Source organism: Nycticebus coucang, chromosome 17 (genome assembly GCF_027406575.1).
Source record: "Nycticebus coucang isolate mNycCou1 chromosome 17, mNycCou1.pri, whole genome shotgun sequence".
Taxonomy (NCBI): domain Eukaryota; kingdom Metazoa; phylum Chordata; class Mammalia; order Primates; family Lorisidae; genus Nycticebus; species Nycticebus coucang.
This window is the reverse complement of record NC_069796.1, coordinates 2,102,773-2,117,142: the sequence shown is the minus strand read 5'-3', so window position 1 is coordinate 2,117,142 and position 14,370 is coordinate 2,102,773. Positions and strand designations below refer to the sequence as shown.

At 44.4% G+C, this 14,370-nt stretch overlaps 1 protein-coding gene across 1 annotated transcript in view; it reads right to left on the bottom strand.

Annotated features, from left to right (window-relative positions):
• FAM174A (family with sequence similarity 174 member A) overlaps positions 1-14,123 on the bottom strand; it is a 36,745-nt gene extending 22,622 nt beyond the window's left edge. Inside the window, exon 1 of the mRNA XM_053567215.1 lies at positions 13,526-14,123. Within this exon, the coding sequence (XP_053423190.1) occupies positions 13,526-13,959 (434 nt within the window). The 5' untranslated portion in view covers positions 13,960-14,123. The remainder of the gene's footprint in view (positions 1-13,525) is intronic.
• Between the last annotated feature and the right edge of the window lie 247 nt (positions 14,124-14,370).

Here is a 14,370-nt window from a genome sequence, read left to right as displayed (position 1 = left end):
ATCCCAAAGAACAAAAATCACTTTATAACAAAGATATTTGCACCAGATTGATCATTGCAGCTCAATTCATAATAGCCAAGTCATGGAAGAAGCCCAAGTGTCCATTGACCCATGAATGGATTAATAAATTGTGGTATATGTATACCATGAAATGTTATATAGCCTTAAAAAAAGATGGAGACTTTACCTCTTTTACATTTACATGGATGGAACTGGAACATATCCTACTTGGTAAAGTATCTCAAGAATTGAAGAAAAATATCCAATGTCCTCAGTACTATCATGAACCAATTTACAATCACTCACACTTTCATATGAAGAATAGATCACAACTATAGCCCAGGATGAAGGAGGGAGGAGGGGAGATGGGAGGAGAGGGGAGGTCAGATGGAGGGAGGGTGAATGGTGGGGTCACACCTATGGTGCATAATGCAAGGGTACATGTTGGATCTATTAGTATAGAGTATAAATATCTTAGCACAATAACTAAGTAAACTAGATGAGGTATATATTAACCAGTGTGATGTAAACATTCCTAATTCTATATGAAATCAGCACATTGTACCCCAAAATACACTAATGTATACATGATCTGTTTATGATTTAATAAAATAAATAAAAAATGAACATGAGAGCAGAGGGCTTCAAAAATCTATGCAATATTAAAAGCCAATGTTCTTCCATGAAATGAGTATTTTCATTACGTTCATGACACCCAGACCTGTCTGTCCATGTGTTGATAATTCTATACACATAATTACAGATGTGCGCACTTTTTTTACTAGATATAATACTGCATATGGAAATATTAAAACCAAGCAAGGGAAGGAAAGTACATAATCCTGACTGGCAGAAGACAGGAGCTGCCCCTTTACCTACACTAACTTACACACCGCCCCTCCCCTACACTACTTACACGCCGCCCCTTCCCCTACACTAACATACACGCTGCCCCTCCCCTACGCAAACTTACACCCCGCCCCTTCCCTACACTAAATTACACGCGCCCCTTCCCTACACTAACTTACACCCCACCCCTTCCCTACACTAACTTACACGTGCCCCTTCCCTACACTGACTTACATGCCGCCCCTTCCCCTACACTAACTTACACGCCGTCACTTCCCTAAACTAAATTACACGCCGCCCCTTCCCCTACACTAACTTACATGCCGCCACTTCCCCTACACTAACTTACACGCGCCCCTTCCCTACACTAACTTACACCCCGCCCCTTCCCCTGCACTAACTTACACGCCGTCCCTTCCCCTGCACTTACACGCCGTCCCTCCCCTACACTAACTTACACGCCGCCCCTCCCCTACATAACTTACACGCCGCCCCTCCCTTACACTAACTTACACGCCACCCCTTCCCTACCCTAACTTACACCCCGCCCCTTCCCCTACACTAACTTACACGCCATCCCTTCCCCTACACTAACTTACACGCCGCCCCTTCCCTACACTTACACGTCGCCCCTACCCTTACACTAACTTACACGCCGCCCCTTCCCCTACACTAACTTACACGCCGCCCCTCCCCTACACTAACTTACACGCCGCCCCTTCCACTGCACTAACTTACACGCCGCCCCTTCCCTACACTAAATTACACACCGCCCCTTCCCTACACTAACTTACACGCCGCCCCTTCCCTTACACTAACTTACACGGCGCCCCTTCCCCTACACTAACTTACACGGCGCCCCTCCCCTACACTAACTTACACGGCGCCCCTCCCCTACACTAACTTACACGGCGCCCCTCCCCTACACTAACTTACACGCCGCCCCTCCCCTACACTAACTTACACGGCGCCCCTCCCCTACACTAACTTACACGCCGCCCCACCCCTACACTAACTTACACGGTGCCCCTTCCCTACACTAACTTACACGCCACCCCTTCCCTTACACTAACTTATATGCGCCCCTTCTCTACACTAACTTACATGCTGCCCCTTCCCGTACACTAACTTACACGCGGCCCCTCCCCTACACTAACTTACATGCCGCCTCTTCCCTACACTAACTTACACGCCGCCCCTCCCCACACTAACTTACACGCCTTCCCTCCCCTACACTAACTTACACGCCGCCCCTTACCTACACTAACTTACACGTGCCCCTTCCCTACACTAACTTACACGCTGCCCCTTCCCCACATTAACTTACACGCCGCCCCTCCCTTACACTAACTTACATGCTGCCCCTCCCCTACACTAACTTACACGTCGCCCCTTCCCCTGCACTAACTTACATGCCGCCACTTCCTTAAACTAACTTACACGCGCCCCTTCCCTACACTAACTTACACGCGCCCCTTCCCTACACTAACTTACACGTCGCCCCTTCCCCAGCACTAACTTACACGCCGTCCCTTCCCCTGCACTTACACGCCGTCCCTCCCCTACACTAACTTACACGCCGCCCCTCCCCTACACTAATTTACACACCGCACCTCCCCTACACTAACTTACAGGCGCCCCTTCCCTACACTTACACGCCGCCCCTCCCCTACACTAACTTACACGCCGCCCCTTCCCTACCCTAACTTACACCCCGCCCCTTCCCCTACACTAACTTACACGCCATCCCTTCCCCTACACTAACTTACACGCCATCCCTTCCCCTACACTAACTTACACGCCGCCCCTTCCCTACACTAACTTACAGGCCGCCCCTTCCCTACATTAACTTACACGCCGCCCCTTCCCTACACTAACTTACACGCTGCCCTTTCCCTATACTAACTTACACGTGCCCCTTCCCTACACTAACTTACACGCTGCCCCTTCCCCTACACTAACTTACATGCCGCCCTTCCCCTACACTAACTTACACGCCGTCACTTCCCTAAACTAAATTACACGGCGCCCCTTCCCCTACACTAACTTACATGCCGCCACTTCCCTACACTAACTTACACGCGCCCCTTCCCTACACTAACTTACACGCGCCCCTTTCCCTACACTAACTTACACCCCGCCCCTTCCCCTGCACTAACTTACACGCCGTCCCTTCCCCTGCACTTACACGCCGTCCCTCCCCTACACTAACTTACACGCCGCCCCTCCCCTACACTAACTTACACACCGCCCCTCCCCTACACTGACTTACACGCGCCCCTTCCCTACACTTACACGCCGCCCCTCCCCTACACTAACTTACACGCCATCCCTTCCCCTACACTAACTTACACGCCGCCCCTTCCCTACACTAACTTACACGCCGCCCCTCCTCTACACTAACTTACACGCCGCCCTTCCCCTACACTAACTTACACGCCGCCCTTCCCCTACACTAACTTACACGCCGCCCCTCCCCTACACTAACTTACACGCCGCCCCTCCCCTACACTAACTTACACACCGCCCCTTCCCCACACTAACTTACACGCCGCCCCTTCCCTACACTAACTTACACGCCGCCCCTTCCCCACATTAACTTACACGCCGCCCCTTCCCCACATTAACTTACACGCCGCCCCTTCCCTACACTAACTTACACGCCGCCCCTTCCCTACACTAACTTACACGCCGCCCCTTCCCTACACTAACTTACACGCCGCCCCTTCCCTATACTAACTTACACGCCGCCCCTTCCCTACACTAACTTACACGCCGCCCCTTCCCTACACTAACTTACACGCCGCCCCTTCCCTACACTAACTTACACGCCGCCCCTTCCCCTACACTAACTTACATGCCGCCCCTTCCCTACACTAACTTACATGCCGCCCCTCCCCTACACTAACTTACATGCCGCCCCTCCCCTACACTAACTTACATGCCGCCCCTCCCCTACATTAACTTACACGCTGCCCCTTCCCTACACTAACTTACAAGCACACACCGTCTCATGGTAAATAGATAAGTGAGCCTGCCAGGTGCTTTCTGTGTATTCAAGCTAATATCCAAATAACTTTTTTAATATAGATGTGGATTCTTTACTGTTCCATTAAATCAGGTTGGTAAGACTATTTCTGTTCTATTAGCATGTACAATATAAGTTAGAGTATCCAAATAAAAATAAACTATTACAGCAAGCTTGATGACATTTTATGTAAAAATGTATGATACCCTATAAAATAAACAGAATACAATGTTATATTATAAATAAACAGAATACAATGCTATAAATTAACAGAATATAATACTGTTTCCTTTTACTTCTTTACAAAATAGAGAACACTGGTCCAGGCAACTTGCTGTATCTTGGTAAATCTAGCTGATTTGATCAATATCAAGTTTTGCTTCTGTTTTCTTTCAACTGAACAACTGTAGGGTATATAAAGGAGAATTTATATAAACATTATCCCTTAAGTTTCTTTTATAGCATATTCAAAATTATACTGAGGAATATATTCTTTATTTTGCATATAAACACACACACACACACACACACAAACTGCCCGTGTGGTTAGGTATAATGACGAATCAGAGCGAATATATTAAAGTACAACTACTGACACGAAATTTCTGTCTTGGCACTAGACCCGCACGCATGTCCGTCTCCAAATTTCCCCCTTTCATAAGGACACCAGTTATGTAGAATGAAGAACCACCTTAATTACCCCATTTTAACTTGAGCACCACTATAAAGACCTTGTCTCTAAACAGCATGCGGGGGGGGGAGGGGTAGGGCTTCAACACAGGACTTTTAGGAGGATACAGTTCAAACCATTACACTCACTCATTATTGGGATCTGGCTTTTAAAGAAACTGAACAACTGATGGATTGAATTTTTAGAATTGGGAATAAAGATGAAAAAGACATCAAATTAATTAAAAGAATTTTTATTGTTCTATATATCCAATGGATTGGATTTCCTGGTGAAAAGTATAGACAACTATATTTTATTTACCTATGCTGCTGTGGTAAAATATTAGTTTCAAATTAATTCTTGGTCACTAATTCAATTTTTGCTAAAGATATTCAAGAGATATATGAACAACTCAGTAAGGTTTCGTAAGTGTCCTCAGCTGTGCTCATGCCAACGTGTGGCAGGGTCTTGCTGAGTGGTGTACATTATCGTCACTGCGTGCTTCTGTGTGCCATGTCAAGAATGTCAGAGCAATGAATAAACATTACATTTCTTGTTAAACTTGGCAAGAGTGGAAGTGAAATCAGGGACATGTTAGTCCAAGTTTATGGGGATAATGCCATGAAGAAAACAGCAGTGTACACACGGATCCAACGTTTTTCTGAGAGGAGAGAAAAGATCACTGATAAAGGTGTCAGGGTGGCTAGGAATGAGCAGAAATGATGAAAACATTGCAAAAATCCATGGAAGTGTGTGTCAAAATTGTTGGCTGACTGTGAGAACACAGCAGACCAAGTAAAGATCAATAGAGAAACAGGAAAATCATAACTAAAACTCGTGGTATGAGAAAGCTATGGCTCTGCATCACGCCAAGGCACCAGCCCACACGGTTCTGTCAGGGAACTCCTTACTAACCTAGTCTGGCCCCTGATGACTTTTTCTTTACCCAAAGATAAAGGAAATATTGAAAGGAAGACATTTGATGACATTCAGGACATCAAAGGTAATACAACAGCTCTGATGGCCATTCCAGAAGAGTCCCAAAACTGCTTTTAAGGGGGGCTAGGCACTGGCATCAGTGCACAGTTTCCCCAGGAGGCCACTTTAAGGGTGACCGTAGTGATATTCTGCTTTTTCTAGGAGGAATCTGTGACTGTAATGTCAGGCATCCTAGGCAGAGTGACATGCTGGGCAGTGCTGCCATGAAGGACTACAGGCATGAACACAGCACAACCAGACTCACGGTTCAGAAGGAAATCTCCATGTGCAGTGTGGAAGGCAGACTGACCCCAGTCAGCAAAGACCTGACAGTAACCTGAGCATGTGAGCCTAAACCAACGTGAGGTCAGTGCAGCTCACAAAGCAGAGAGTAGACAAGACATCTGTCCAAGTTGCGGGTGGATGACTGGATACGATGGTAAACAAAAGTGAGGCTCAGGACGGCTCGGGCTGCTCATCTGAAAACGGTGCAGGTGGTAACGCCCGTCCTCAAGAGTGCCCCAAGACTGACTCAGGAATAAAGCAGTGGTTTCAAGTTTGAGCTTTATGAGTCTGAATCATCTCTCCGGTAAGAAGCTGTCTGGTCATACACGTCAGAAGACACCCAAACAGCTTAGAGGTAGCAGTTACAAAAATGGACTTGGAATATGTCACCCACAGGACATGGATACCACAAAGCAGAAAGGGTTAAGAAAAAGGCCCAGGAATTCAGGACTTAGAATTCACTCTCCTCCACAAACACTCAGTGAATACGGGGCAGGGCCTTCGGGACCAAGGACATCTGAGACACAGGCCATGCTCCAGAGATGTCGGTTGTAGAAGAGTCCCGACAGTAGGGAAAAGGTTCATGGAGAAGAAGAGATCATGAAGAAGCTGAGGACTAAATATTCAAAAGGTAAGAAGAAACTCAGAGGAGATGCCACAGAAGCCAAAGTCAAGGCCAGAGCTGGTGCCACAGGAAAGAGGGAAACGTCCATGAAACTGAGACAGTGTGGTCATTAATTATCCTTTGCCAGGAGAATTTTAGAGACACCAGCTGGCAACAAGCCGGGGAGAGAGGGAAGGTGTGGAAAGGGGACATTGCAGTGGAGGCTCTCGCTTCTCTCCTGCTGAGTGAGCGTTCCTGAAGTCCGCTCTTCCAGTCTTCTCAGATGCCTGCCCTCCTCCCTCACCCTCACATCTCCTCTCGTGGATCTTTCCCCACTACTTGCATTTGCACGAAACTGGATATTCTTTCTTAATTAGGCACTTTTCGGTCTCTTTCATGTAATACTGCTCCCTGATGAAACAAATTATATCCAAGGAGTAAAGGTCGCCTCAAAGTAGATTCAGTTTCATGGCACGTTTGTTGATAATTCACATTGATTAGAAATGAAGGTTTCAGTTTTCCATAAAAATGCAATCATTTTGGTTGTGATATTAAGTGACTTTTCAAATAGCTTTGGCTATGGGGGTGAGATTCAGAAGCAGCCTCTCTACCAACTAGCTCAATCTCTTGCCACCATAGTCCTCAAAGTTCAATTTATTAGCACAAAATGCCATGGTCCTCCCCCAGGGGATAAGCCCCCTCAGCACAAACATGACCTCCTTATTACCTCTGCGCCCCCACATTCAGAACAGGTAGGAGACACAGCTCGTCTGTGAGGATTTGCAGGTGACATCGTCCCACATGACATCGTGCCCACCATTTTCTTTACACGGTCCACGTTCAGCATCACCTACACAGTTCTGCTGCCAGCTTGCCAAATGTGAAAATGGTTCCTATAATACCTCGCTGAGATAAAGACCCCACAGCTCTCAAGATCACTGCACAGGGTCCAAGGTGGATGATACCAGGACACACCGTCTCATACATCCACTCCAGTATCAATTTCTAAGTGTGACCTGACATGAAAAAGTTTGGGAAGCATTTGTCCAGACCTCAACACCACCCACAAATTAGAACCTCTTCACTTTCACCTGCCACAGTGGTTCTCAACCTTCCTAATGTCGCGACCCTTTAATACAGTTCCGCATGTTGTGGTGACCCCCAACCATAAAATTATTTCTGTTGCTAAATGACTTCACACAGACCCTGGCACAGCCAGCTGCTGCACCTCTCATACCCCATCAGCCTCCTGACACTTGGGCACTTGACCACATAACCACCTTAATATTTTATAATATTTAAGTGCACAATTAAACATTTTGAGAAGGTAAGTCTAACCTCTGCAAACAAAATATATATATATAATTTTTTAATATAAAAATTTTATAGATATAGATTATATATGTGTGTATATATATATATATAAAAATTCCTTGAGAACTGTATGCATTGCATGTATTTCTAAACTTCTGGCTCTCTCTCTATAGAAAACATACACTTCTTAATGCCTGGCTGGTCAAATGATGGCAACCCAGCACAGTTTACACCTTTGGGGGAAACTCCACTTTCTAAAGGTATGAACAACTAGTATGAGAGTTCCAAACAAATAGGAACTTTTCCTTATTGTACACTACTAATCCTTATCACAGGGCCGACTGCTGGCACATATAGTCAATAATATTTACTGAATTGATGTCAGTGAATAAATGTATACAGGGGAAAACAGCCAAAGTATTTCCTGTTTTTGCTTAAACTGAGTGATTTCTACTGATATCTTATGATTTTGTAAGTAGGGTAGAAACTGTATGTTTTCTGGAAAAAAAGGAAATTCCTTAACTCATATTCTTAACCAGATACAAATAGTTACTAATCTCACATTCACAATACATTAGTGGCTTACTCCTGGAGGAATTAGGTAGAAATATATATGAACAGATTAAGAGATACCAATCAAGAGGAATGCTTGGATGAAGTGAGGAATGAAGGGTTGAGGCAGTATACTAAAATATTTCAGCTCAGCACAGATGAGATGATCAATAAATTCTAAAATTGACTCACTTTTTAAGACAGTGTAATTTGGATCAATACAATCATGTTTTAAACAGAAAGGCTTACTATCTACATCAGTTTTAGCCATAAACAAGCTAGCTATCTTTATGTGCAATGTCACTTTAAACCAGTGACATTTAGTAGTCACAGGAAGCAGCCTGGTGGGTGAACACGTGAAGTAAGTCTCAGCACAGCCGGGTTAGGGCAACTTCTGTGGACATGCTGCTGGACACATGAATTAATCTTACTCAGCCTCGACTTCCTCAACATGCATGTAACCTACTTTGCAGGTTTTTGCAAGAATTGGAAAATGCACCCAAAGTATGTGGCATTGTATCTGACACATAAATGAGAAATTAATAACTATTAGCTATTAGAAAATATCAAAAATAATCTTCAGTTATAAAGCAAGGATCTTTGAAAAGACACTAATTTTGTGTCTTAGTTTACAGGCTTGGGTAACTATCAAATTAAATATTGCGTATTTCCTGTACACTAAGCATTAATAGGACCTGTGAGAATGTAATATCTTTTCATAGCGTCCTGTATATCACTGTCTGTCAGGGGTGTCCAACCTGTGGCCGACAGGCCACATGCAGATTATGGGAGGACTTTCTGCTTGTCTGCCACTATCCTGAGAATTATCCACAGACCCACTCATCAGCTTTCATTAGTGTTTGTGTATTTATTGTGTGGCCCAAGACACACAATATTCTTCAAGTATAGTGCAGAAGAGCCAAAAGTTTGGTCGCCCTGAGTGTGATTATCTCAGTAATGTCCCTCGGCTCCTCCAGTGTGCCAGTGCCACAGAGGCAGCAATGCTCAGCTTGCTCACAGGTGCATCCCCAGGACTCAGAGTCGGGCCAAGTAAACACTCACAGCCCGAATGAAGGCCACTGTGGGGACCTCACACTCACCCCCACCATATCAATTAGCTCTGAATCTGCGTGTCACAGGAAAGGTTAAGTGATTTACTAAACGGCACGGAGGTGAAAGAGAGGAAGGGGTAGAATCTAAACCTCCTCTTTCCTGTGGAACACATTGAATAAATAGTGAAAAATCAGCAATGAAATGATGCAAAAATAGAAATTCCCTGATCTTAAGTCAAGAACCATTACTTATAGTTTATCAGAAATTATTTTTATATAATCAAGATACTTATTCCAAAATTAAAAAAAAAATAAAAACCCTCCAAAGTAGTTTTTTTCTAGCCTCACAATACAAGGGGAATGACCTACGGAGAAGCAGAAACTCTTCAAGTATTAACAGAGATCTTCACATCGCGCTGTTCTGTCAGTACGTAGCAATTATCCTTAAACTTCCAAATCCTCCCCACCTGCCTCATCAGCAATACAGAGAAGAAACTAAGGCTGTTCACTCCTTAGGCAACTACTTATTTAGTGCTCATCACATGTGGTACTGATAGTCAGTTCCAGAGGTACGACAGAAAATAAGTTACACAGCGAGAATCTTCTCACGGAGGTTATGTGTTCATTTTAGGAAGCCTCCTCTGTTCTCACTGTATTCTGTGCATATATTTTTCAGATTCTACAGAGAGTGTGACTGTTCTTTGGAATATTTCCATCCTCAAAGTGGAAGTTATTTCTAGTCATGTATTCATTAGAATAAAACAAAGCCATTCAGAAATCTCATGGAGTTCAATCTAATAAAATTTTACAAGTAAATATTCTCAGCGTCATCTCAATCCGTTAAGAAAATAATGATTTTGGCCCATTCTTCCCCCTTGGCACAAATAACTAATACTGGAGTGTTATCACAATATTTAGGAAGTGAAAGCCAAAACGAGCATCCACCAAAATAAGGATGAAAATCAAAATTCTGAACATCGCCCAGACACTGTTAGCATCAATCAAGCTTTGGAAGCTTGGGAGCCAACTAGATTTGGGACTTGGACTACAGGTATGTATTACACGCCAGCTTAAAAATGCAGTTTTCCTTAGCCACAGTTTAGGAGTTAGCTGTTATCATACAACATGTAGTGAGTTATCCACTAGAATCCAATTGAAGAGACTGTATCCTTTCACCTTTTAAAAACAATGATAAAAAACCAATGGCAATAAACATATGTATAAAAATTATAAAAAATGTGGAATCACTATCGATTTATAGTATAGTCTGAGGTCTGGTAGAGTAATTCCTCCTGCTTTGTTTTTATTTCTGAGTAATGTCTTGGTTATTCAAGGTTTTTTTTTTTTGATTCCATATAAAACTATTATTTTTTCAAGATCTTAAAGTATGACAGTGGGGCTTTAATAGGAATTGCATTAAAATTGTATATTGCTTTGGGTAGTTAGGGACATTTTAACAATGTTGATTCTTCCCAGCCATGAGCATGGTATGTTTTTCCATTTGTTAACATTTTAGCTATTTATTTTCTTAAGAGTTTCATAGTTCTCTTTATAGAGATCTTTCACGTCTTTTGTTAGATAAACTCCCAAATATTTCATCTTCTTTGGCACTACTGTGAATGGAATAGAGTCCTTAACTGTTTTTTCGGCTTGGTTATTGTTGGTATATATAAAGGCTACAGAATTATGAATGTTGATTTTGCAACCTGAGACGCTGCTGTATTCCTTGATCACTTCTAAAAGTTTTGTAGTAGAATCCCTGTTGTTTTTCAGATATACAATCATATCATCTGTGAAGAGCGAAAGTTTGATCTCTTCTGACCCTATATGGATACCCTTGATCGCCTTTTCTTCCCTAATTGCGATGGCTAAAATTTCCATCACAATGTTAAAGAGCAATGGAGACAATGGGCAGCCTTGTGTAGTACCTGATCTGAGTGGAAATGATTTCAGTTTAACTCCATTCAATATGATATTGGCTATGGGTTTGCTGTAGATGGACTCTATCAGTTTAAGAAATGTCCCTTCTATACCAATTTTCTTAAGTGTTCTGATCATGAAGGGATGCTGGATATTATCAAAGCTTTTTCTGCGTCAATTGAGAGAATCGTATGGTCTTTGTTTTTTAATTTGTTTATCTGCTGAATTATACTTATAGATTTACGTATATTGAACCAGCCTTGAGACCCTGGGATTTTTAAAACCGACTTGGTCATGATGTATAATTTGTTTGATATGTTGCTGGATTCTGTTTGTTAGGATCTTGTTGAATATTTTTGCATCTATATTCATTAGTGATATTGGTCTATAATTTTCTTTTCTTGTTGGGTCTTTTCCTGGTTTGGGGATCAGGGTGATGTTTGCTTCATAGAACGTGTTGGGTAGTCTTCCTTCTTTTTCTACGTTTTGGAACAAGTTGAGAAAGGAAAAATAAGTAAGGGACATCCCTCAAAACTTTCATGGTACCCATAACTTGTAGGAGATATAATACATAGGGTACTCTGCATCTTCATAGGAACTACATGCAGACAGTACGAGCAACAAATATACAGTGAGAAAGATAACTTGTTTAAATTTTATTTTAATCTTTTTATATCAAAAGAGTCTCAATTTGGTGGCATTATGCCTTTATACCTCCCAAATATTTTTCCAACTTCCGCTTTAATAGAAAATTGGCCTGAATTTGCCAGCTTTTGTGAACCAATAGCATCTAACTCAGAAAATACCATTTATATCAGTGGTTCTCAAATGTTTTGGGCACCTTTACATTCTGAAAATGGAAACTTTTATTTATGAGAATCACACATATAAATATACTAATAAATACTGAGAAAACATAAGTATTTGGCAACTGATATAAAATAATTTAAATTTCTATGAAAAATTAATACATTGCCAAAAAAGAAAAAAAAATGGTAAAAAGAATAACATTTATTTAGGTTTCAAGTTCCTTCTATAGTTTCCTTAAACTGACAGAAGCAGATATAGACAACAGAAAGAGATCAAAAACAGAAAATAAGATATTCACATTTGCTTTGCATTCAGTCACTTGCAATGCCTTGTTTGGTTGAAAGGTATGAAGAAAATCCAGCTTCACATAAACATTAAAAAGGAAGGAGCACTTTAACAGCTTTTTCAAATACTAGTGGTTATTCTTGTTTGATACTACACCAAAACTTGACAAGAGGTAGTTTCTTAAAGGTTAGTTTGCAGTGTAGAATCCAAAATGGTATCAATGAACTTTTTGTACCCTACAAACTTGTAAAACAATGTGTTACTTTTAAAGTAGTTTAATACTGTATATCCCCTTAAGAGGCCTAAGAGAAATTCCCAAGCCACATGATGTTGGCTTAAATGTTAGCTTATATCACCATTCATGATGTAACAATAAGGACCTGTTAGGAGGAAACTTTTACTTTCAATGATCAATTTAAAGAAAAAATATTACATCATAATACAGAGAATAATTACAGGAAGAAATTTAAAGTTGTTTGAAAAATAAACCAGTGCAATCCTGCAAACCTACCCTTCATTCCGATTTTACAATGAAGGAAACTGTAGATAACCCTTCCCTCAGCTCTCTGGCCAGCTTCCTCTAAAGGTGAGGGCTCTTCACAGAGGTGGTCCTCAAATAATTAGGTACAACCTAATTACTTAGGTGACAGATTAAAGGCCTATACTAAGAAACAATGATGTGAAGAAATAATTTTTCTTCTCCTAAATTTCAGAAAAATAAAATATCCACAATCCATTCAAATATTGATCCCCTACCTACTGGCAGCGCAGTACAAAGACCTCTGACTTAAACCTATTAGTAGGTATCCTGCCCTTAAAAAGTTTGCATCCTGATACGCACATTTTTTGACAAGTTACACCAAAAAAGCACAGAATGGAAAGGGAGAAGTTTACAAGATGGTATAATCAACAGTCAAGGAGATTGGTGCTCTTTGAGGCTGAGGCGGGCCTCGGGCAAGATGAAGAGACAGGAAGGCGGGGTAGTAATTTGTAAACCAAGGGCAGCCATTACTTGGAGATTACACTCCCCCAAAGGTTAACATTAAGAAGGTCGAGGTTGCCTTCTCAACCTCGGCCCGGGCCCTGGAAGCTGGGCGGGAGGGAGGGAGCGATGCGGGTCTCAGACGGCGGCCTTGCTGGAGGAGATGACCGGCCAGCCCGCGTCAGCTTCGCCTCACCTGACGGTCCTGACCACGAAGTACACCAGCACCGCGCCGCTCACCACCATCAACACGGTCAGCGCCCGCTGGGTCATGGGCTTGTCGCCAAGGCTGGGACTCACGGACAGGCCGCCACCCCCCGAGCCTTCCGCGGCCTTCCCTCCGCGATCCTCCGCCGTGAGCCCCGCCCCAGGGCTGCTGCCATTGCCGGCCTCCGAGCCCCGCGGCCCCGCGGCGTCAGGCGAAGCGCGGCCCGGCGGCGGGGCGGCCGTGGGGCCCGGCGACAGCGGAGGTAGCGTCCGCGGCCCGGGGTCCGGAGGCCCGGGGCCCGGCGCGCCGTCGGCCGCCCGCAGCAGCCCCGCCGGAGGCCCGCTCGGCCCGGGCAGCACCAGCAGCAGGACCACCGGGGCCAGGAGGCGGAAGAGAGCGCCGCAGCGGCGCGGGGCCCTCATCGTCCCCGACCGCTCTCTCAACGCGCGGGAACCGCCGGGCCCACCGCCCCCGCTCCCGGCGGGACCATGGGCGCGGTGGAGAGCCAGGAAGGGAGGACCGAGACCGGGCTGGGGCCTGGCGGCGGCAGGTGGCAGAGGCGACAGCAGCAGCAGCTGTCGGGAGAACCGGAAGTTCGTACATCTCAGCGGCCACTGCTGCTACCGACGCTTTCGGTTGCCAACCTGAAGGGGCGGGGCGCGCTCGTGACGTCACGGCCGGGCCGGCGCGCACGCGCCCTGGAGAGCGGCGCCCACCCGCGGGACGAGCGGCGCCTGGCAGGGAGTGGGCTGTGCCGGCCACGCGGAGGTCGGGGCTGGGTGAAGCGTGCGGCTGCTCCTGTGTGCAGCAACCGGGAGAGACGGGAGGAAGTT